This window comes from Sardina pilchardus, chromosome 5, assembly GCF_963854185.1.
Source record: "Sardina pilchardus chromosome 5, fSarPil1.1, whole genome shotgun sequence".
In the NCBI taxonomy this organism is placed as follows: domain Eukaryota; kingdom Metazoa; phylum Chordata; class Actinopteri; order Clupeiformes; family Clupeidae; genus Sardina; species Sardina pilchardus.
In genome coordinates this window covers 11,767,754-11,789,787 of record NC_084998.1, presented here as the reverse complement: position 1 = coordinate 11,789,787, position 22,034 = coordinate 11,767,754, and the positions used below count along the sequence as shown (strand labels likewise).

General features: G+C 46.3%; 2 protein-coding genes across 7 annotated transcripts in view; one reads left to right on the top strand and one right to left on the bottom strand.

Annotated features, from left to right (window-relative positions):
* The window catches only part of alcama (activated leukocyte cell adhesion molecule a), a 39,891-nt gene extending 22,950 nt beyond the window's left edge, over positions 1-16,941 (top strand). The window contains exons 2-16 of one of the 3 annotated variants that reach the window (XM_062536473.1): positions 4,149-4,258; positions 4,476-4,695; positions 4,934-4,998; positions 7,068-7,155; positions 7,296-7,466; positions 8,597-8,721; positions 9,070-9,202; positions 9,953-10,065; positions 10,232-10,358; positions 11,440-11,561; positions 12,556-12,688; positions 13,433-13,459; positions 14,073-14,184; positions 14,427-14,540; positions 15,209-16,941. In XM_062536473.1, coding sequence (XP_062392457.1) covers positions 4,149-4,258; positions 4,476-4,695; positions 4,934-4,998; positions 7,068-7,155; positions 7,296-7,466; positions 8,597-8,721; positions 9,070-9,202; positions 9,953-10,065; positions 10,232-10,358; positions 11,440-11,561; positions 12,556-12,688; positions 13,433-13,459; positions 14,073-14,184; positions 14,427-14,517 — 1,637 coding nt within the window. In that variant the 3' untranslated portion in view covers positions 14,518-14,540; positions 15,209-16,941. Of the gene's footprint in view, positions 1-4,148; positions 4,259-4,475; positions 4,696-4,933; positions 4,999-7,067; positions 7,156-7,295; positions 7,467-8,596; positions 8,722-9,069; positions 9,203-9,952; positions 10,066-10,231; positions 10,359-11,439; positions 11,562-12,555; positions 12,689-13,432; positions 13,466-14,072; positions 14,185-14,426; positions 14,541-15,208 lie in introns of all 3 variants that reach the window. The other 2 variants (XM_062536472.1, XM_062536474.1) reach the window with 2 other exon arrangements.
* A 99-nt stretch (positions 16,942-17,040) lies between these two features.
* cblb (Cbl proto-oncogene B, E3 ubiquitin protein ligase) overlaps positions 17,041-22,034 on the bottom strand; it is a 55,094-nt gene continuing 50,100 nt past the window's right edge. The window contains exons 15-19 of one of the 4 annotated variants that reach the window (XM_062536468.1): positions 21,835-21,902; positions 21,308-21,415; positions 20,413-20,586; positions 19,864-19,986; positions 17,041-19,669 (exon numbers count right to left, since the gene is read on the bottom strand). In XM_062536468.1, the coding sequence (XP_062392452.1) occupies positions 19,383-19,669; positions 19,864-19,986; positions 20,413-20,586; positions 21,308-21,415; positions 21,835-21,902 (760 nt within the window). In that variant the 3' untranslated portion in view covers positions 17,041-19,382. The remainder of the gene's footprint in view (positions 19,670-19,863; positions 19,987-20,412; positions 20,587-21,307; positions 21,416-21,834; positions 21,903-22,034) is intronic. The other 3 variants (XM_062536470.1, XM_062536469.1, XM_062536471.1) reach the window with 3 other exon arrangements.

Below are 22,034 nucleotides of genomic sequence, written 5' to 3'. Positions count from 1 at the left end.
GCCTTGAAAATGAATGTTTGAAAATCACTTCCAGCACAGCCCTCTCTGAATACTAAAATAGTACAATAGCACAAAAAATCTAAAGCTTTAAGTAGCGTTTTCTCCTTATCTTGTGTAGAATGAATTTCTGCAATATTTGTAAATATGTCCCTCCGTGTCTTCATTAGTCTCTCAGGTTCTATAGCAACAGTCATAATTGTTATGTTTCAGTAATTATGTAACTAAAAATTGCACATTATAATATACTGTGGTATCTGCTTGTCGCATTGTTCAGACCATAAGCACATACAACAGATCTGTTTACATGGATTTCATATTAAACCTAGGAGTAAGGAATATCAAATTAAGGAGTGCTTAATCCAATTTAATTCACATAGTATGCCAAGGCACACAGTATTGTGCTGATGCCTGAGAGTGATGGGCTAAGGCTTGGCAATATGAAAAGGATTCTTTTTTTCCCTTTTGACAGTGAGCTCAGGGTCTCTTGCACAGTAACACTGCAAACAGTGCAGGCAGCGAAAGAATAAAGCAGAGAACATAGTGGGAAGTCTCTAGTCATTTCCAACCTTTATGGAACCAAACCCATGTTTTTTTAATCTCTTTTGCCTGGGACCTGGAAAATGTTACATGCACAGTAGCAAAACAGAAATAGTGATTGAAATGATTGGCATCCTGTTCTCCAAAGAACTGCCAAACCGCTGAATTCACAGGCGCTGTTGGAGGTTCCCACACCACACACACACACACACACACACACACACACACACACACACACACCTGTGTGAGTGATTAATCAGGGTTGCTATTGTCAGACCACCGTGTCTTGCCCTGCGGGCCGGTGATGTGATTTCCGGATCGAGGGGCGAAAAAAAAAACCCAAGGAGCTGGTATTGTTGCCGTCCCTCCTGTGCTCTGAAGTGTGAAGACAAAAAGGCAGCCGAATGGCACATCGCTAGGCAGAGCTCAATTCCGCTGCCTGGCTGGCTGGCTTTTTTTTTTTTCTGAGTTAGCAATAAGTTAGAGTTTGATCACGGCCATGCCAGTTGTCTTCTGATGAGTCATGGGCTCGTGGAGCGTGGAGTTGGTCCACATTGATTTCCCAAGTGCCTGCACACTTTAACTCGCTCCTACACGGGGAGCGGGATCGGATTTGTTTAGAGCAAATGGACCTACATCTTTCTTTCCACTTCATGAATTTCTTTTTGCTCTCTGAGAGTGTGTGGCCAATGTTTGTGGCATCCCTCATGCAGACTGTTGAGAGATGAGAATGTGGCGTGTGTGTGTGTGTGTGTGTGTGTATGTGTGTGTGTGTGTGTGTGTGTGTGTGTGTGTGTGGACTTGAGGGCTTGGGATTGTGTGGTTCCGTAGCTTCTTTATCAAGAGAATCAGAGCTGTCAGAAATCTACCTCAGGGCTTCAGCGAAGGCAAGAACATGGAGACAGCCACTGCAGTGCCACAAGCCGGGCGTCGCTTTCTCTCCAAAAAACATACAGAAATCAGCCGACAGGAAACAGTGTCTGTCACCAGCGAAACAGAAATGCAGCAGAGTCTAATGCATTTCAGTAATGAAATGACCCTGATGTCAAGACCATGTGTTATGAGTCGGTCTGTGGTGTTAAAATGGTAAATGGAAAATGGAAGTTTGTTTTATTATTCTTTGAAAAGAATAATTTCTTTTTCTTGTGTTTCTGCAAAGAACATTTTTTTTAGCGGGGGGGTGGGGGGGTTCACTGTGAAGAATTCCAGGCAACATCAGAGAAAAACAGCCGTTGTCCAGATTTCCAGTCCAGACACACGTCAAATCTCTGAAGGCATTGTTGTCACTCTGACATCCTCAGTCTCAGTAGAGGTTTTGCAGCATTTTTTCTCCAGCTGTGTATCTCTCGGGGCACCTTTTTGCTCCAGTTGTATGTCTCCTGGGGGCAGCTAAAGGAATATTATTTTCCTCCGCCAAGACTATTCTGTAGGGAGTCTGCGCCAGAATAAAGAGGCAGAGAAAAGAATTATATTGTCAACACATTAAATTACATTTGTAAGGCTGAGCGGCTCACGTGAATCATAATGCCGATTGTTATCCCCAGCTAAGAAGTGTTAATGAATTTGCCATGCTCAATCCCCTCCATGCTGCGGGATCCCTCTGGCTGTGCGATGGGGAGACGAGGAGTTAAGTTTATGGCCGTCATTGTTCTCCCCTGTCAAGAGTGGTCAGATAAGAGACGGACCCACGCTGACAGAGTGCAAACATGCCTGCCACATGAGAGGAGCCGTTGCTCGGGGTTATTCCGAAAGGGCGGGGACCAGTCAACAGGCATTTTTCAAATTCAAAAGAGATTCCATTTTGGCATGCCGAGGTCGGCTGCGCATACTTTTTTGTCACACTCAGCCTTTGAGATAGTCATGGTTATCAGAATAGCTGTCCCTTGCGGGCCATCCTTGAATTATTTAATTGGACAGTTAAACTGACAATAACTTGAGAAATGCATTTTATTTGATGATATGAAGTGGAGTATCTTCTGCCAATGTTTTTGTACTGACAGAGTGAATAGATTGCATTTTATGCTTAACATGGATTGTTCTGTAAGGGATAGTTCGACAAATAGCCTGTAGCAGCAAAATTATGAAAACAAAATCATGAAATCCTGTTTTAAAGGCTTTTGAGCAATACTCTTGGGGGCTGGTGCTGATCTAGTTGATGTGTAGAATGAACTTGAACTTTTGAAAGGAGAGCAGGTACGCGTTGTAGGTTTCATTAATGTTTTGAAACGTCTTTGGAACATTTGTAAAGTGTATTGATTGTTGTGGAATGAGGTTTAAGCTGTCTAAGTAGCAGCAGGCCTCCTTAATGGCTCCAGCCTGGCGAGGAAAGATGAGGCGCCAATAAAGGAGCATTTGTTTTACCACCTCACCGCTCAGCTTGAGACGTTCTCCAGCAAAGTGTGTTTGCTTTTGACCTCGACCTACCCAAAGAAACATGCCTAGATCCCCCCGCTTCAATTTCAGAAACAAAAAAAACACTCTTCTGGCTGATTAGCCGTTGTCATGGTGCATCTCGCCTGCTAAGGGTGGAAAGCAGGACGTTGCACCCGGGCCCCTGTTGTTTACCCTGTGCAGTGTGTCTCCTGTGCAAACAGGATCACAATGGACTTAATCAAGACTGCTACAGTATGTACACATGCAGGGCAGATCACACCTGGACAGAGGTCTGAGTGCAGCGCGATCGTGTGTTAATTAAATCTTTAGAATTTAATTAGCCCTCGTGAGTGAATGCACATTGTGTAAAAGTTATGATGATCTTATCTGACTGCATAGTGCTGCTGTCTGCTGTATCACACAGTGTACTTGGCTTTGTTGCAAGAGGCTCTGTTCCTCTCCAACTCCCTGTCTGCTAGAAATACTGAGACCATGCAAATCAAACCAGCAGATTCATGGCATACAGTAGGCCCATGGTCTTATAGATGGGCCCCTCACTGTATGTCAATTCTCTAGCGTGTCGTTGTTGCCTCCAGGCCCACAACTTAAATCTGACCAGGATCTGAACCCCAATAGTGTGTCGCCCCTTTGACTGAGAACTCATTGAGAAGCAGAGGAGACCTATGGAAGTGATTGGAGCATGAAGACCCTGCAACCTCTCTCCTTTGACCTATCCCATTCATCTGCCTGAAACCCTGCACGGCTTCTGTTTGGGCCCCATCCCCATGGCAACCTCTCTATAGGGTTCTGCGCCTTATTCTGCTAGATGGTTGTAGTTGACGCCCCTGTGTCACCCTCAGTGGTTTACATTGTGTGTGTGAATGACAGCACACAGCCCCAGGGAGAAAGTCTAGATGTGTTATCTACTGCTGTTGTGAAGAAATGTGTGTACTATGATTATTTTTACAGTGCAAACAGAATGTAGGCAAGGATTTTGCTGGCAAGCCTTGACTCCACTCCTATGTGTTATTGATGGTTATTTGAAAATGTTTACTAGTATTATCGTTTATTTATGTGTGTACAGCATATGAGCATTTATTTATTTGAGTAGGTTATGCTGATTTGTACATATATCCCCTCTACACACATTTGTGCTCTGTATTTAGAATGGTTTTATTTCATAAAAGTATATTCCTTAGTTCAGGTTATGAATATGTGTCCTTGTGTTTGTTTCACAGCTCACAGCAGCATACCAACAATCGTCGGCTTGTATGGAGAGACTATTGCAGTTCCCTGCAACAATGGAGAAGCCCAACCCGACGGCCTTATGTTCACTAAGTGGAAATATGTGAGTTATTTTGTTGCTTTTACCTCCGCTGCTAAGCTAGAAATATATATATATATGGCGCATTTTATAGAGCTGAAGGCTACGCGTAAGCGTATGCAATCAGGTATGCATTATGCTTGTCAGTCCGTAATTAAGCATAATTATAGCATCAGACCCTGCAATTCGGTACTGGGGGGGCCTTTAGCGTGAGCTCCGCTCTCTGTGCTCTCTCCGTCAGATGAAAGATGATAACACTGCGGGAGACCTGCTGGTAAAGCAGGCACACAAGGAGGAGGCCACCATCCAGGCCTCCGACGGCTACAGAGACAGGGTGAGCATCGCCCCCAACTCCAGCCTGCTCATCGCCAAGGGAACGCTGGAGGACCAGAGGCTCTTCACCTGCATGCAGGTCTGGGGTAGCAACGTGAAGGAGTACCCGGTGCAAGTTGCCGTCCACAGTAAGTCGTTTCCACGTCGTCCTGCGTTTGATTACACAGCGATGACTGGCTGGCTGGTTACGTGGGCTTAAATATAGGCTTTGAAATGAAATAGCCCACACGGCATCAACACTTAACCAGAGGGGTGTAGCTCCTGTAATTAAGAGCTCTCTGGAGTGGGATGGTTTCGACTGAACAGATATTTACATCAGAATAGCTAATCCAGTCATTACTCATGAGCTTTTTTGTGTGTTTACAGAGAGGCCTTCGCCACCCCAGATCAAAGATAAAGCCCAAGAACTGGAAAATGGAAAGCTTACCACCGTAAGTAAAATGGTTTAATCATTTGCCAATCTGGTGAGATCAAACACCACTGACTCTTTATGTCTTTTTAGCCTCCGTTCATGCACTGAGGCAATGAACTAAATCCATGAAAGAGAATGAAGAATCAATGAGGAGAAAATCAATGTTGATGTTACAAATATTAGGGTGATGAGGGTAATGCCCTTGTTATGCTCTCAAGTACGGTAATGTGCTCGACTTCCTATCACTGCAGCACAGTTTTAGTTGACATTTAATGGGGACTTCACCAAGAATAACCATCTGTAACTGCATAACTGGAGGAACCTAGAAGCAAACACAGGGGGCTTTTGAGGATGAGTAATTCATCCCAGATGAGCCCTTCAGCGCCGAAACATGATTTTCATATTTGATATGTATACGTATATGTATTTTGTGGTCGAAAGTGCTTGTCATTTCTTTTTCCCTTTTTCCTCAAGTTTTCTGGCTGCTGGCTGCTCCCTTTGCCTTTAATGTCACACAGAGCTTTTTTTTCTGATGTTTGCTGGAGACCGAGGGGGTGGATAGCGTGGGGGTCGGGAGGGGAGGGGAGGAGGAGGGGGGTTGGGGGGGTGGGGTGTTGTTTTGGGAGACCGCCTCCCGAGCTCTGTCATGTTCAAAGTGCCGCCTCGGTCGCACCCGCTGCGGCGGAAGAACGCTCCTCCTCGGAGCGCCCCTGCTTTGAGGCGCAATTCACTCCAACATGAAAACATTATGGCTGGTTAAAGGTCACGGCTCGGCGCAGCGGCAGGGTTGAGCGATGGGAGGGGAGTGGGAGGTGGGAAAAAGCTGCAGCGGAACGGCGGGAGGAGGAGGAGGAGGAGGAGGGGGGGGAAAAAAGGGCCTGTGGTCACGGCTAGCCCCAAGAGCCAGCCCCACGCAAGCACACACTGCCCTCGGAGGGCTCTCATTATAGCCCAAACACTGGAGGCGCCGGGCGGAGAAACGGCTGTGTTTAAAAGCAAGGGGAGAGGAAGGAAGGGAGGGTGGGTGGTGGTGGCGGTGGTGGAGGAAGAGGAGGAGGAGGAGGAGGGAGGAGGCTTCTTATCTGATGGTTGTGCGGCTGCTGCTGCTTTCCCCTGCATGGCGGACGGCGGTCGGGGTGCCATTCTGCCAGCCTGAGCCCCTGCATCATCCCCCAGCCAGCTCCCGGGCAGAGTAGCGATTACTCTGAGCTCTCTATCCCGCCCCGCAGCCCTCCGCACGCACAGCGGCCCCAGCCGCCGCCGCCGCCCCTCAGGGGCGAAGAATTGCTCAAAAGCCGGAGCGACTCCTCACCTAATCCTGTCACATCCTTATTAATGCGTCCCCAGCTTTTCCTGTAATGGAGTTTTTGCACATCCATTTTTCTTGCAGCAGGAGAGAAGCTGTGGGGGGATAGAAAAAAGGCATCGGCAGTGGTTTGTCAGTCGCTACACCGCTGGAAAAAAGGCTTCTCAGCCAAAGCAGCGCTGTCAGGCAGGGGAAGCTCTCCGATCAGTCATAGTTAGAAGGCAGGGTGCAGGCGGCCAGACCAACAGGCACCACGGGACTTTCCTTTGGGGCGTATTCAATGACAGGCCCAACTCAACTCCCCCCCTGCATGGCTTCAAAAGATTGAGCATTCTGACTCAATGAGAAGCACATTACGGAATACTCCTCTCCAAAAAGATCTGACGTTGTATAAGGCAAGTCACCTAAATAGATAATGAAAGTGAAAATAGCATGGACATGGGTGTAGGAGAGTCCCTAAATCCCCCCACCCCCCCACCCCGCCTGAATGAGTCAGGTGTGATCATACCATCAGCTATTTATTCTAGGTAAATTCCAGTAGCACGTGTAAACTGGGTCACCGAAATGGAATTTGTCCTGGTAATCTTCAACAGCAGTGACCTTTGTTCGCATATTTTCCCATTGAGCCATTAGAGGAAGTAATGTGTATAAAGAATGAAGAATGAAGTAGTGAAACCAGTCACACTACTCTGCGTCAACTTCCTTCCTATCTCGGTGAATAGATCAAAGGTCAGTTTTAGATGAAACTTGTGGTTAATGATCAAGGGTAATGTATTTTTCAGCTCGGCTCATGCCTTGCCAGTGATGCCAACCCTGTTGCTGTCCTATCATGGACTAAAGATGGCCAGACTCTTGTCGCTGATGACAAAAGTAAGTTTTAACGTTCACACACATAAATCATTTCAGTTCTTATGATTTTTATAATATCCCCACTGTAATTACATAAAAGCTCTTCTCTGTTTGTTTGTTTGTGTGTGTGTGTGTGTGTGTGTGTGTGTGTGTGTGTACAGCCATTAAGATCACCGAAGACGTCACAACAGACCCCACCACTGGCCTGTCCACCGCCTCCTCTACTCTGGACTACACGGCAGGCAAAGGGGACGTGGGCTCCCAGTTCTCCTGCGTGGCCACCCACCCGTTAGAGGTCCAGGAGTCGGCTCCAGAGACCTTCACCGTCCACTGTGAGTAGACAGCGCCTCCCAGGGGAAAAGTCTGGGCTCGCTCCGCCGGTCGGCTGACCTCCCACAAATTGGGGAGCTGAAGGCACGTATTGATTTGGGTTGCTCTCTGCGCTGCCCGGGGAGTGGAGCTGACGCGCAGACGGATGGCTGTTTGGGTTCTCGAGTGCTGGAGACATCTGTGCTCGCATTCAAATCTTTTCCCTGTGGTGGTGGGAATGAGTGTGGAGAACCCACACACTCACACTCCCATTTCCACACACGCACACACGCTGGTGTGTGTGTGTGTGTGTGTGTGATAGAGGAAGAGAGACAGAGAGAGAGAGAGAGAGAGAGAGAGAGAGAGAGAGAGAGAGAGAGAGAGAATGTCTGTTTAGGAACATGTTTTATCTCTACATTCTGATTATTGTCTGTTGCTATGTCTATGTCTTAAACCTGTATGTTCAATGTATGTGATAATGTGCTTTGGCAATACAAATGTCTAAATATTTGTCATGCCAATAAAGCACTTTTGAATTGAATTGAATTGAATTGAGAGAGAGAGAGAGGGGGAGGGAGAGGGAGAGAGAGAGAGAGAGTGTGTGATTAGAGGATGAGATGTTCACAGACTTGCTCTGCGCTGACCATAATACATGTAGAATATGGGCACCGTTTGAAGTTTGATTTCAGACGGGCAACATCAGTGAAGCAGGCCTTTTTCTGGCCAGTCTGTTCAGACACAATGGTTCTAATTTAGTCTGTCAGTGGTGGCACTGTGTGACTGCTGAGAGCTGATTTGTGCTGCGCCTCGGGGTGCAGATGCAATAGGACTCGCTCCACCACAGCGTGCGACAGAGAGAGAGAGAGAGAAAAGAGAGAGAGGGGAGAAAGGGAGGAGAAGAGAGGGCGATAGAAAATCGCCACAGCAAATGGCTCGAGAAATGAAGAAGGCTGGCCCTTGGGGGGGGGGGGGGGGGGTCGTGCACTGCATGAGAAGAGGGCCAGAGACATCCCCTCTCTGCTGTGGGCAGTGCTGGGAACATATGCTTGATTTCATCTTTATCTTCTCTTGTTCTCTTCTCTCTCCCCCCCTCTCTCTCTCTCTCTCTCTCTCTCTCTCTCTTTCTCTCTCTCGGTCACCTCCACTGAACTAGACCCTACAGAGAAGGTGAGCCTGCAGGTAATCAATAAGGATGCCATTAAAGAAGGAGATGATGTCACCCTGAAGTGCCACGCCGATGGCAATCCTCCCCCCACCGGTTTCAACTTCTACCTGAAGGCAAGTGTTCCGCTCCGCCAGCGTCCGCTCAGCCCGCTCCACTGTGTATGGCGTGACCCTTCACCCTAGTGCATACACACACACACACACACACACACACACACACACACACACACACACACACACACAAAAACACACGCACGCATGCACGCACGCACGCACGCATGCACACACACACACACACACACAGACACAGACACAGACACACACAGACACACACACACACACACACACACACAGACACAGACACAGACACAGACACACACACACACACACACACACACACACAAACACACACACACACCTGTAGCATGCTCACGTAGTGTGTGTGCCCTTTCTTTTGGACAGGACCAGAAAGTGCCTGTGCTGAACGACGACACGTACACCCTGCAGGGCGTCACCCGGACGAGCGGTGGGGAGTACAAGTGCTCTCTGCTTGATGACGAGAGCAAGCACGACACGCAGAGTATTATTGTACACTGTAAGTTCTCAACCCATTTACAGTTTGGAGTACTTTCGCCGTTCCCGTGAAAAAGACGCAGTTTTTTTGCCAATTTTACTTTTATGCCCTCTAAATTAAACCAGAAGACATTACTGTAAGATAATCAAATTTCACCTCAGGACGACTGAGAGGAAGTCAAACATTCTTGTGGGCAGAGAGCTAATTAGAATTTCTGACATCCAATGGCCAGACAGCTAATATCAGGCAGGCGCATTATGCAAACAGAGATAAGCACAAGACTCTGGCCATATTTAATTACTCCACTCTTAGGTGTGTTTTCTTTCGGCCAATTATGTTCAAAGGCCGTGACAAAGCCCTATAATGTGAATTTAGTGGTGCCCCCTATGGCAATTCAAATGTATTTCACGCTTCTCCACGGGCAGAACGGAGTTGCTGACGTCTAAATCTTGAGTGCGAGAGCGAGCTTGGAAACAAAGGCTTTTGTGGGACAAGGGGGGAGGGGGGGGGTGGTGGAGGAGGAGAGTTGTCTCCAGAGAGCTTGTCCTCCCTAAATCACAAAGTCACCCACGCTGCGAGGTGAATTTCGGCTCCTCCGAGGGCTGTGGCGTTCCAAAGCGCTTGATAAGCAGGACAGATGAGCGCGTGGGAGCCGCCTGCGGCGAGCAGATAGGAGCCGTCTCACCGTGTCTGAACAATCCTCTCTCTCTCTCTCTCTCTCTCTCTCTCTCTCTCTCTCTCTCTCTCTCTCTCTCTCTTCCCTCCTCCCAGTCCTGGATCTCAGCGTCAGCCCCTCGGGGAAGGTCCTGAAGAACTTCGGGGACACCTTGGTGGTGACGGCGGAGACGAATGCCTCTGTTGATGTCCAGGTGTCGTGGACCAAGGTAAGACGAATGGGAGCAGGTAGAAGAAAAGAGCTGCCTGTTCGTTCCTTTATGTCGGAGATGCTGCTCCGGCTCCGCTCCAGTCCCCGGGGCAAAGGAAGGGGTCAACGGACTGCCATCAGCAACATCTCCAAACCAATCATTTCTCATACTCTCCCTCTTCCAGGACAATCAGAAGCTGATGAAGCAGCCGGTTTTCACCAAGCTGATCTACGCAGACGCTGGACTGTATGTGGTGGAGGCGTCTGTGGCCGGAATTAAGCAAAATCATTCCTTTGAGCTGGATGTCCAGGGTATGATAATCTTATTAGCTCCTCTGAAGGCAAGCTGTGCGGACAGGCATGGGAAAGCCGGAATGAGAAGAGACCTTTTGGTTGGCCACTGTGATAGTTGTAGCCTATCGTTGAGCAATGCAACTAGTGCCTGTCTTGCTTGTCAGTGTCAGTGACACTTAGTCTGGCTCTCACCAGTACACCAGAGTACTAAGCTCAGTCTTTTAAGATTGAACATTAGTATGGGGAGTCTGCACTTTATCTCTACTGCACAAGAGGCGTGATCAATGGTATCGTTCAAATGACTCTGTATGCTTGGATAGTCCTTCAACCAATCAGACCAATGATCCAGTGCATCTTTTGGATAAGCTAGTTTGTGATTGGAGCCAAAGGTTGTGGACAGGCGGCAGGGGAGATAGATGTGCAGGTTTCCAGCCTGAGCTGCCGGGCGAAATCCAAATTCGCCGGCAGGTCAGGCAGGGTTCACCACCCAGCCTAAGTGACACTGTCATTCATTACATTCAGTCATCTGTACCTCTCAGTAAGACAGTGAGTTAAAAATATAGTCTACAGACAGCACAAGGTCAGGAATGTATTCGTATGGCATCAGACATACATATCAGTTGCACCTTTAATTGTAAACCGCCTTCATTCACTGCATTATTCATTCCCATAGACCTATGAAATCTCCTTTGACCTGCTGTAGAATGTTTAGAGAAACATTTTGATAGCTGCTGAGTATTGAGAGGGCAGTGACCTGGATAATGCTGTTATCATGCTTTGTTAAATATTAGCATACGCTTGTCTGGGTATAGGTAGTAAAGAGGCTTGAGGTTTAACAGGATGTACATTAGTATTGAGATCATTAATATATTTTTTAGAAACATTGTAGATGTAGTATGTTTTGGTTTTGACCTTTTTTGACTTTCTAGGTATTCAAAATGCTAAGCAAGCACCCCAATCCAACTTTTTTTTTTTGGGGGGGGGGGGGCGGAGTTCGTGTCACATCAATACTGACTGCATTATCCAACACCAGTACATGACGTGTTTATGAATTGGCTATGCCTACACTCATACTAAATAGCTATCCTTCTCTCTCCAGGCAAGCCATCGATCAAGGATCTGACAGAGGAGACCAGCTTTGATGGAAACTCCAAAGTCCTGAGCTGTGAGGCCGAAGGCTCACCTGAGCCCAGCGTCCAGTGGAGCGTCAACGGCACCAATGTAAGTTTGTCTGCTTCCTGGACTGTAAGACTGTAACGTGTGGAAGCCTGCTACTCCTCCTGACAAGGTGTCATGACGTGAGGCTCACTTAAGCTTAAGCTCTTCTGCCTCAAAAGCTGACTTCTTCCTCTGATGTCTGGGGTAATACCTTGATTTCCAGAAAACTGTGGTCTCGGTTAGCGGGAAGCCTTTGTAGTTTCCGTTAGCGGGAAGGCTTTCTGTACAAACATAAAGAGCATATTGGATCAAATGAAGATACAATTGTCTTCTCGGTGCTTCCTTAGAATGCTGCCTGGCAATCTTTCAGAAAGGCTATGAATTATTTGCTAGATAAGTTCCTGACATTTTTCCCATTGTATATATGAGTCTCTGTTACCATGTGTGGTGCCTTAGAAATGATGGGAAGTGTTTTAAAGTGAATTAATGTACCAAACTTAAAACATTGAAGCTGTTCCTACTTGCTTTTTGGGTTTTTTGTGTTGGCTATGCTGACACAAAATGGAGATTAGAAGAAGGGAGCTTAGAGTGTTTGAGGTATTTTGTTTCATGTAGTAGAAGAGATGCAAACAGAATTAGGTTTCAGGTTTTTTGTTGTGCTTCCTGTAATGAATGCAATTACAGGAGAATTGAGTTTCTGGATAGTGAGGTGCCTTGTGTGTGTGTTGTAATAGTTGAGTGATTATTTCCACTTGGCTCATCAAGCTGGGCGAGAGTCTTGCCTGGGGGAGTATTTTCCATTAGTGCTATGTGTGGTAGGCTGACTAGGCTCAAGTCATGGCAACAGTGAAGAGCGTGTTGAAGTGATACAGCACCCCCTAATGGAGAGATTTACTGATGCATTTTTCTTTTTTTTCTTTTTCTTTTTTTTTTAAATGTACAACAAATAATATATTAATAATAATGATTGTAATAAAAAACTACATATTTTAGTGGTGATTGTCCGTATTGGTGCTCAGGTTTACTGTGATCTGACTATTTGTCGGTTTGTTCACAGGAAAAAAGAAGTCTTTACAGCAATGGAAAGGTTACTCACAAGATCACGGTGGTGCCTAGCAAGAACCTCACTGTCCTCTGTACCGTGACAAACAGCCTGGGCGACGACTCCAGGGCCATCTTCCTGCCGTCCGGTAAGTGCCGTGAGCCCAACCCCCAGGGCTTGGGGGCGACCTCCTGTGTGGCAACTTTCAGCACTAACCTGCTTCCTGTCCCTCAATGCTCTCCACTCACCTAAGTGGAAGAGCTTCCTCCATCTTGACTGAGCTTCACTGACAAGGGTTTTGCGGAGGATGTATTTCATGGCCAATTCCTTCAAGCATGTTTTGTGGTTGGACTAATCTCTGGACTTTTGCTCAAGACTGCTGTTTTTTGTATTTTCTAATATCGCCAAAAGTGCTATCGACTTTTGTCTTTAAGATGTTTGAGTTTGTGACAGACTTGTGCACTTGTGTGAGGTATGCGTGTGTGTGTGTGTGCGTGCGTGCGTGCGTGTGTGTGAAAGAGAGAGAGAGGGGCTGGCCAAAGAGCACACAAGTCTGTGATTTGACATGACAAGTGTTTTCCTCTTCTGTCTCTCTCCTGCTGCAGTTTTTGTTGTGTTTGTCAGTGTCGGGTGCTGGGCTGCTTCCCTGATCTCATCTAATTTGCATGCTGCAATTTTCTCCTCACTATTTCAAATCTTACACCTGTCAAAACGAGTGACTTCCCCTTTGGTGGCATTTAACACAGCACTAACCCATCTCCCTCTTAATCACGGTTGGGTGCCGGGCCTGTAAATATAGTCAATGGGACATGTTTATGAAGGCATGTCAACACAAGTTTTGTCTCTATTTTCTGGTCCCAGGAAGTTAATTTCATTTTATATCTAATTTCAGTAAATGTGGAGACACATACAGAGGAAGGTACCGGTAAGAATTTGTCATTTTTATAATTTATTTCAACTTCATATGGAATAACACTGAAGAAAGTGCCGTGTGTCAGTTTTGAAAGGCTTTGAAAGCTGTCTTGAGTTGGGGCGAGAGGATGGAGTATTACTGCCATGTGTGGAAGCGAAGTCTGTGGGTGTGTAGGAAGCTCACACCGAGCCCAGGTGTCAAGCAGCCCAACATCATGACAAGGCTTTCTCATCAAAGTCCATGTTTTATCTCCCTCCTCATTCTTCGTCTGTCTGCTGTCGGCAGACGCCGGTTATTTGATGAAGTATTTATTCCTTTTGTATTCGGGGGGCAGAGCAGCATGGCGCACAGGACCTCAGATCATTATCAATTCATACTGTGTGGGAAAGGCTTTTTTTGCCCATGCTAACTTTTCTCAATATCGCTGTGATTCTTTGGTTACATTTTTTGGATCTCTTGCTGGTCTCCTCAGCGCAATAAAAACATGGTCCTTGGCCCATTTTTATTATTTTATTGTTTTACTTTTTTGTGTTTGACTTTAGTCTCATTCTTGAAACAACACATTAAGCTGTTTTGACAGAGAGCAATCAATACTTCCTTGTTTCTCTTGGTGATCCAGACAGGTCCAACGGTAATGACCAGGCTAAGCTCATCGTGGGCATTGTGGTGGGGCTTATTCTGGCTGCTGCTATTGTGGGCCTCATCTATTGGCTGTACATGAAGAACTCCAGGTGAGTCCAACAGCGGATTCTATCAAACTGCAGCCTTCTTGTTGCTTAGTGATTTTATTTTGATGCCAAACCAGAAGATAACAAGTTGAAAACGGTGGAACAGCAGCAGTGTAGAGAAATGTTGTGGCACCATGCTGTCTTGCCAAGTGTGTTCAGTATTCATATCGGGCTTTGTTGTTCCTCATCGGATGTTCTTTTCACACGACCAAACACAAAATAATGCTGACTCATGTTTGTCCAAGGCAAGGGAGCTGGAAAACCAGAGAGAAGGAGATGGGCACCTCTGAGGAGGAGAAGAAGCTGGAGGAGAACAACCACAAGCCCGATGTGTAGAGTCGTCAGAAGCACACGGGAAGGTACACACACCTCCTGCCGTCCGGAGCCTGCTCTGCAGAATGTCAATTACAGGCACATGTGCAGCACATTCATTTATTAAGCAGATGCTTTTATCGAAAACCTCTTTTCAAAATGAGAATTAATATTCAAGCAAGATGGCAAAGGAGACCTTTGAGTAACAATTAATACTAATTTACAGACACTACAAGTCAAAGTGTAATCAAAGGAGATAGTGGTTGAGGGAGAAAGAGGTAGAAGTAGAAGAGAGGAAATGCATGTTAGGTGCGCTGGGTGTTTAGATGGGTTAGGAGAGGCACTCTTGGAAGAGCTGGGTCTTCAAGAGCTTCTTGGAGATAAAAGGGATGCCCCATGCTCTGGTAGCACACGGTAGCTTGTTCCACCATCTGGGAACTACAAATGGGAACAGTCTGGACTGCTATGCGTGTAGGGCCGGCAGTGCTAGACGACGTTCCTTAGAGGAGTGCAACGGTCAAGGAGTAACATAAGCACTTAAGTAAGTGGGAGCAGAGCCAACCATCACTTTGGCTGGGAAGTCTGGCATCTGTATGAGACGCATAGTAGTGTGTGTGTGTGTGTGTGTGTGTGTGTGTGTGCAGTATACATGTTTAAGTGTTATTTATCATAGTGCATATCAGTCATAATTGTTTACCTTTTCTTCTGTCTACAGGGAAGGAGCAGTAGCAAGGCCTTGTCACACTGAACATGTTGTAATGTCATCTGAATGATGTCTAAAAAGCCATCCGATCTGACCCCTCATCAGTCTTCTCATACGCAGCACGAATTGCAGAATACTCGCCAAGTCTAAAAAGAATGAAAAACCTACAATAATCTCCCACAGACAAGTCTGACTGAAATCATTTGTGTTGATGTATGTCACCTGCACTGAGGACTGCTCTTTACATTTCCCTTGTGTTCCTGCGGAAAGATAGTTCATCAGCAACTCATTGCTGGTTGGGTGGGCTCTGCAATTGCTTTTCTTGATAGAAAATGTTAAGATCCTGGTACATATTTTCAGGCCTTTGTAAATAGCTGCAGCTCATAAGCATACGCCATCATGCTTGAGATTAGGAATGTTGCATCATCTGGGACAACCTTTTTGGTCACTGTAGGGGTTATTCTGGGGGTGGATTGGTCCCGAGGGCCCGAAGTCTTCACTGCTGTTACACTATGTTTCTGGGAGTTAACATTTCCATTATTGTTTTTATTTTACTTGAGGGCTTTTTCACAGTACCTTCATAGATTTTTGAAAAACTATGCTAGAGAGTCACACAAAAATGTATAATAATGATAATAATATCAAAACTAGCCTTACAAAATGGCTTTAATATTACCTTAATAGATCTGAGTTCCAGACATTTTCTGTTTCCAGGCTACCAGTATCCTTAGCAACAAAGTTTAGTTTACAAAGGTGATTTCCTCCCCAATCAAACCATAGCTCTAAAGCCACTAAATATGGCTGCATATAATTAATGCAGCTGAGGGGAATTTGGCAGTTGGCCTGTCAAATGTTTGGCTCAGCCTCACCTTTAGTTCCACAGGGACTACCTTACAGCCTCCTTTTATTCTATTAAGATGTCAGCCAGTCCTATTTGCATATGCCTTAAGTGAGAACTACTTGTGTTGTGTGCTAGGATAATAGTGTGTAAATGTCAGTAGTTAATGCTTTATACATATTTATAGAGAAATATTGGATACTTAATGTGAAACCTATTGAATGTGCAAAATCAGTTGCCCTCATATCCTCTTGGGGAAGATGTACAAAGCCTTTTCTCATGACACCAGTGTTTCTTTTGTTTTGTCACAACACTTACTCATCACTTAGATATGTTAACACATTTCCCCCAATCTCTGGCAACTGTTTTTGTGTGTCATACTGTAGTTAAACATAACTGTTGCAGAGACATTGCATTGGTTTTCTCTTTTGTGTTTTTGAGAACTTTGTAAATATGTTATTTTGTCAGTCCAAGTTGTTTTTTTTCTTTTGCTATTTATACAGTGTGAGATGCAGAGTTAGCTTTACTTCAGCATTTTTTGGATAGGCGTGGTGAATTGAATTTAACAACAGAATGTAAGATGTAATGCGATGTTGTCAAGATAATAGTCATCAGTGACCGAATGTAACTGCTGGATTGAAGACACTAAAGACTGATGAGTCCTGATGAGTGCGATATTGCTATTTCTGCCACCTGTTTGTTTGTTTGTATGTATGAAGCCCTTAAAGAATAATTTGTGTTTAGGTACTGTGGTTTAAGGTTCACATTACTTCAAATCCATCAGGTCAGCAGTGAAACCAAAGAGGGTGAAGAGAAGAAGGCCATACAAGTATTGTAAATACAACTTTTGTTTTTGTACTTTTGTTGAGAATAAAGTGTACATTTTGAAGAAAATGACACCAACTCATGTTTGTTTCAGTGACTACTTTGTTACCTTCAGCAAGAACCATAAAGAAATGCTACCCCCCTGAAATCTGTAAAGAACTTCACAACATTACAAAAAACAAACAATGTTAATACTGGCTTTTATAAAACATTTTCACATGAACAAATTACTGGTTACTTTAAACAATGGAAATAATCTCAAGAGAATCCTTAAACAAAGTATAAATTAATTGCACACATCACTATGTTTACATGTTCCACAAGGCATTTTTTGACAAACAAAATGTTCTGTAAAAGAATGAAAGTAGAGAAAATAACGCCCTGCAAATCTGAACAAGGCCACTTACTCTTAAATGTAGGCCAAAGAGTTACCACGCAGTTCTAGACTTTCAAGTTTAAGATTAAAGAGAGAGACCAGTGCAAAATAAAGCTTCAAGTTAAGATTACAAAAAAACAAAAACCTGATCAGAGGAGAAGTAGAAGAGCGGGTAAAAGGATCAAAGCAGTCTGTTGTTGGTATAATCGTTCAAAGGCCTCATGGAGATGGTCTAATAAGAATCATCTGGAATCCTCCTGATATAACCCTCAAGCACTTTATCGATGCTACTATGCTCTGTGGGAGACAACCAGCATCTTGTAACAGCAACTACAATTAGTTTCTGAGTCATAGGCTTGTTGATCAGAGCAGACTACAAAAGCCTGCTGGTACCAGAGGTGGAATATTTTGCACGCATTGGAAGCTTAAAGGGGCTGGTTACATGTTTGAGATATCCAATCCTAACAGACAAGTTAAGTATTTATTATGTTAAGATCTTATGCTCTGTTATCCACAAGACTAGATGTTAGCAGATGGATAGCCTATATAATTCCCTTTTGGTGCTGAATGCAAAGCCCATCCAAACTAAGCACTTGTTTAAACAACACATAACATAAATACAATAATTCTGAATCCATCCCATAATTACCTGTGCACCAGCATTATTGGTGTACTCCTGATATAATGGCATTCTTTACAGATTCCTCACGTTGTGTTGTACTGTGACTGTCCAGCAAAACCCCTCCCTGCATTCTCCCAAACTGGGGTGCGTCTCCCAAAATCATAGCTGCTAACCTGTTGGCAATTGGAAACTGCATTGCAACCAACAACGCTGCTAACTTAGTTAGCAACTACGGCTTTGGGAAAGGCACCCCTGAATACATTCTCTGCTTTATTGGCCTTCGAGGGCTCCTCCCTGGAGATGGAGGGTTGAGTGGAGGGGTGAGTGGAGGGGTGAGTGGGTGGGTGGGTGGGTGTCCACTTGCTGTTCACATGACGGAGCCATGAGGAGCTTTAGGGGCTGCTCCTGTGTGTTCCACAGTACATTCACTACACTACGCTCTCCACAGGGGGGAGCCACTCATGGAGCCCCCTGCTCCTACACCAACTTGGGCTGTCCCTCCCTCAGGCTAGACGCTACCAACAGAAACCTGCAATGCAGAGGGCAAGGACCTGCTGGAGTGATCCACAGAGCGCTTTAGAGCATCAGTGCCCCCGAAATTAGGTGACCACCAAGATCTTAACAGGTTAAAATAACGGAAAAACAACAAAACAAAGAAACGAAAATACAAAATGTAACAGAATGGTCAGGTAGGTGTAGATACGGTAGGGTGTTCTGCCTTCGTATCTACCACAAAAAAAAGAGACAAAAATACTCAACCTTGTGCCAGACTGAAGAATGCACTTTACATTCAGGGCCGAGCATGTTAAAGGAGGCTTTTTTTTTCTTTCTTTTTTTTTTCAAGACAAAGAACTGCTCTGAGAAGAATCAGTAGTGAAGGCCACATGCGACAGGGATCTATTATACTGTAGGCTCGGGGTGTTGCGTTAGCCTGGTCAAACAGTACAATACTGATTACACAATAGCTAGAAACCGCGAAAAGAATAACATTTATATTAAAAACAGTACAAAAATAACAGAGTCAGCCTGGAGAACAGGGTCCAGCTGGAGTCGGATCTGGGCACGCAGGGCTGGGCAGGGCAGGGCTGGGCAGAGCAGGGCAGAGCGGGGGTGCAGGGTGGCTGGCAGCAGCAGCAGTTGCAGGAGTGCTGAGAGACGGCCTGCACAGACTGGCATCACAGACAGGCACCAGCACCAGCAAGCCCACCACACAGCTGTTCTCTGTAAACACACTTTTTGTTTTCTGGTTGTTTTTTTTTTTTATTTCTGTTTTTTTTTTCTTTCACAGGTTTCATGTTTCAACAGGTAAATGCTTCTCCCCTGGTCCAACCTTTTTGCTATGGCTAATAACAACAGAGCTTGTGTACAGCTCCCCTATTCACGGACCGAGATCTGTCGTTGAACCCCCACCCCCCCTGTCTCCGACCCACGTGCCACCCCACCTGACTTGACACAGGTGAACTGGCCTTCCTGTTTCCTGTTTCGCCGCAGTCGCCAATCCGGAGTTTTTTCGCGGCGCGGCGGGCTACAGGTTCAGTCTCGGCGCCACCAGCGCAAACTCTCGCAAAATGTTCCGCGCCACGTCCACTTTATTCTGAGCGATCATCAGCGCCCGCTTGACGTCCTCGAACGAGTAGCCCTCTCCCATCAGTTTGGCGATTTTGGCGTCCACGTTCTCGCGCGACGACTCGTGGCCGTGACTCTTCCTGTGGTGGATGTCCGGAGGCGTCTTCCTGGGCAGGGGCTTGGGCGGCCTGGCGGGGGCCTGCAAGCAGCAATCTCCGGCGACTGCAAGAGAGAGACAGGACCAGGCTGAGTAAAAGAGACAGGGACAGATGGTTAAAGGTATGAGAGGCTAATCCGAAACAAAGTCCACAGGCTATTACAAAGTAAAATCGTTAATATTTAATGTGGCACGGGGCCATTAAAACTTCTGGTCTGGGAGTCTGTATGAGTGGGAGCCATTGAGTGCAGGGTTACTAAGTGCTTCTGCGGGAGGGAGGTACCTGACGTCGGGGGCAGTTGGTCGTACTCTTGAGAGTTCCTCGCTAGAGACTTCATATTGTCCTCTGTCTGTCTGCGCGGAGGCACGGGGGCCGATCCACTCAGCACGCCGAGGAAGGAGTCTGCTGACGCACGAACACACACAGTGTGCTCAGGAGTGGAAGTGGATTCAGGGCGCGAGGCAAAAACAGCCGCACAACATACATGGGCACACGCAATCAAAGTGGACACACACAAACACACACACACACACACACACACACACACAAACACACGCGCACACACACACACACACACACACAAATACAGACATACAATGAGATGACCCTCAGTCACAAAAGCACAAAGACACACACACACACACACACACCAACAAATGAACACACAATATCACAATGAAGTAGCCTACACACACACACACACACACAGATGAATAGACACAATGAAACAGTCTCATAAGCACTTGAAAGAACACAATAGTCGTGTGCATTTCTCCTGGGGAAACACATCATGGAACACAGGAAAGGGAGGGCAGGGAACGGGCAGCTCACCAGGGTTGAGCAGGAAATGGTCGTGTCCAGAGGCGGGCCTGGCCGCGCGGGAGGAGGATGGGGACGAGGACGAGGACGAGGAGGTGGGGAGCTCGGGGAAACTGTGCCTGACGGGGGGAGGGGGAGGAGGCTGGGAGGGCGGGGTGCTGTTGAAGGGGTCGTCTGCAGGGGAGGCTTCACGGAGAGAGAGAGAGAGAGAGAGAGAGACGAAGGAGAAGACTGAGTGCTGCGATTACAGACTACACAACACTACCCACGAGCCAACCTACGTTACATGCATTCTACTGGTGCTTCAGGGACAAGCTGATGGAAATCATGCAGAGTAAGGGGTTCCTAGGCAGAGATTTATCACCGCCTGCATGCTAGACTATCATGCACTATCACTGCTCGCCACTAGATGGCGGCGCAATGCCACGTGCAGGCCAGCTGTGCGACCTAGGAGGCCGCCATGCCTCCTAGCCTCCATGATATCATTTTTAACTGTACAAGATTGAATACGTTTTGAAAATGAACGTGCACTTTTTAAACATCCTTCAAACGTTATTCAAAGTCATTGGTTGACATACCGACAATGGAAGTGAGAATGGAGGGAAAATAATCAGCATTCAATTAGCTAATTATTTCCGACATTTGACAGTGTACATTGGCACACACTCTAGGTCACCCATACACACTCACACTTACTTACTCACACACTCTCACGCACCAAGTACAATAAACCCAGTGACTCATTTGTCATTTTTGTCCTTCAGTCAGAATTACGATAGCACATAACTGTGGCTACATGAGCAGAATTAGCGCTCAGAGTAAAAAGTTGGAGAATTCAACACCACAAAAAAGACTTTAACAGCGACCCAGAAGAGCTATGTCCGCATCACGTAGGGTCATGGGCTACCTTGTGGGGGGAGAAGAATGTCGTAGTCTGACGGAGTCCTGTTGTGGAGAGGACAGACTGGGGAAGGTGCTACTGCGGATAGCAATGAGCCCGAGTCAAACAGACCACCTGAGGAGCACAAGAAGAGGTTCAACTAAGCTAGCTAGCACAAGAAGAGGTTCAACTAAGCTAGCTAGCACAGTCAGCTCTCACCAGCCACCTACACACTGGCCTCCCTGCACTGCTGTGCTGTGCAATTAACAACGCTCTCATCAAGCTCTTTTGCATCCTTGTGCTAAGCACCGACTCACACATACACAAACACACACACACACACACACACACACACACACACACATTTATACAACCACACACCCACACAGACACACACAGACACACACACACACACACACACACACACACACACACACACACACACATACACACATACATCCACCCACACACACACACATAATGACAGGGAGACATGCTGGTGATGGTGATGGCTGATGAAAGGAAAGGCCTGAGGAGCCGTCCAGAGATCTTACCGTGCTCTGGGGCTTTGGGTCTCTTCCCCTCTGAGGAGGGCTGATCTAAGATGCCATTCTCCAAGGCCCTGCACAAGGAGAAGGGGGGAGTGGGGGATGACCAGAGGAAGTAGAGGAGAAAAGAGGGGGAGAGAAATAGTTAGAGGCAGAAATGAAGGACTTCAAAACTCCCTCTCATGTTCTCGCTTTTTCTTGTAAGC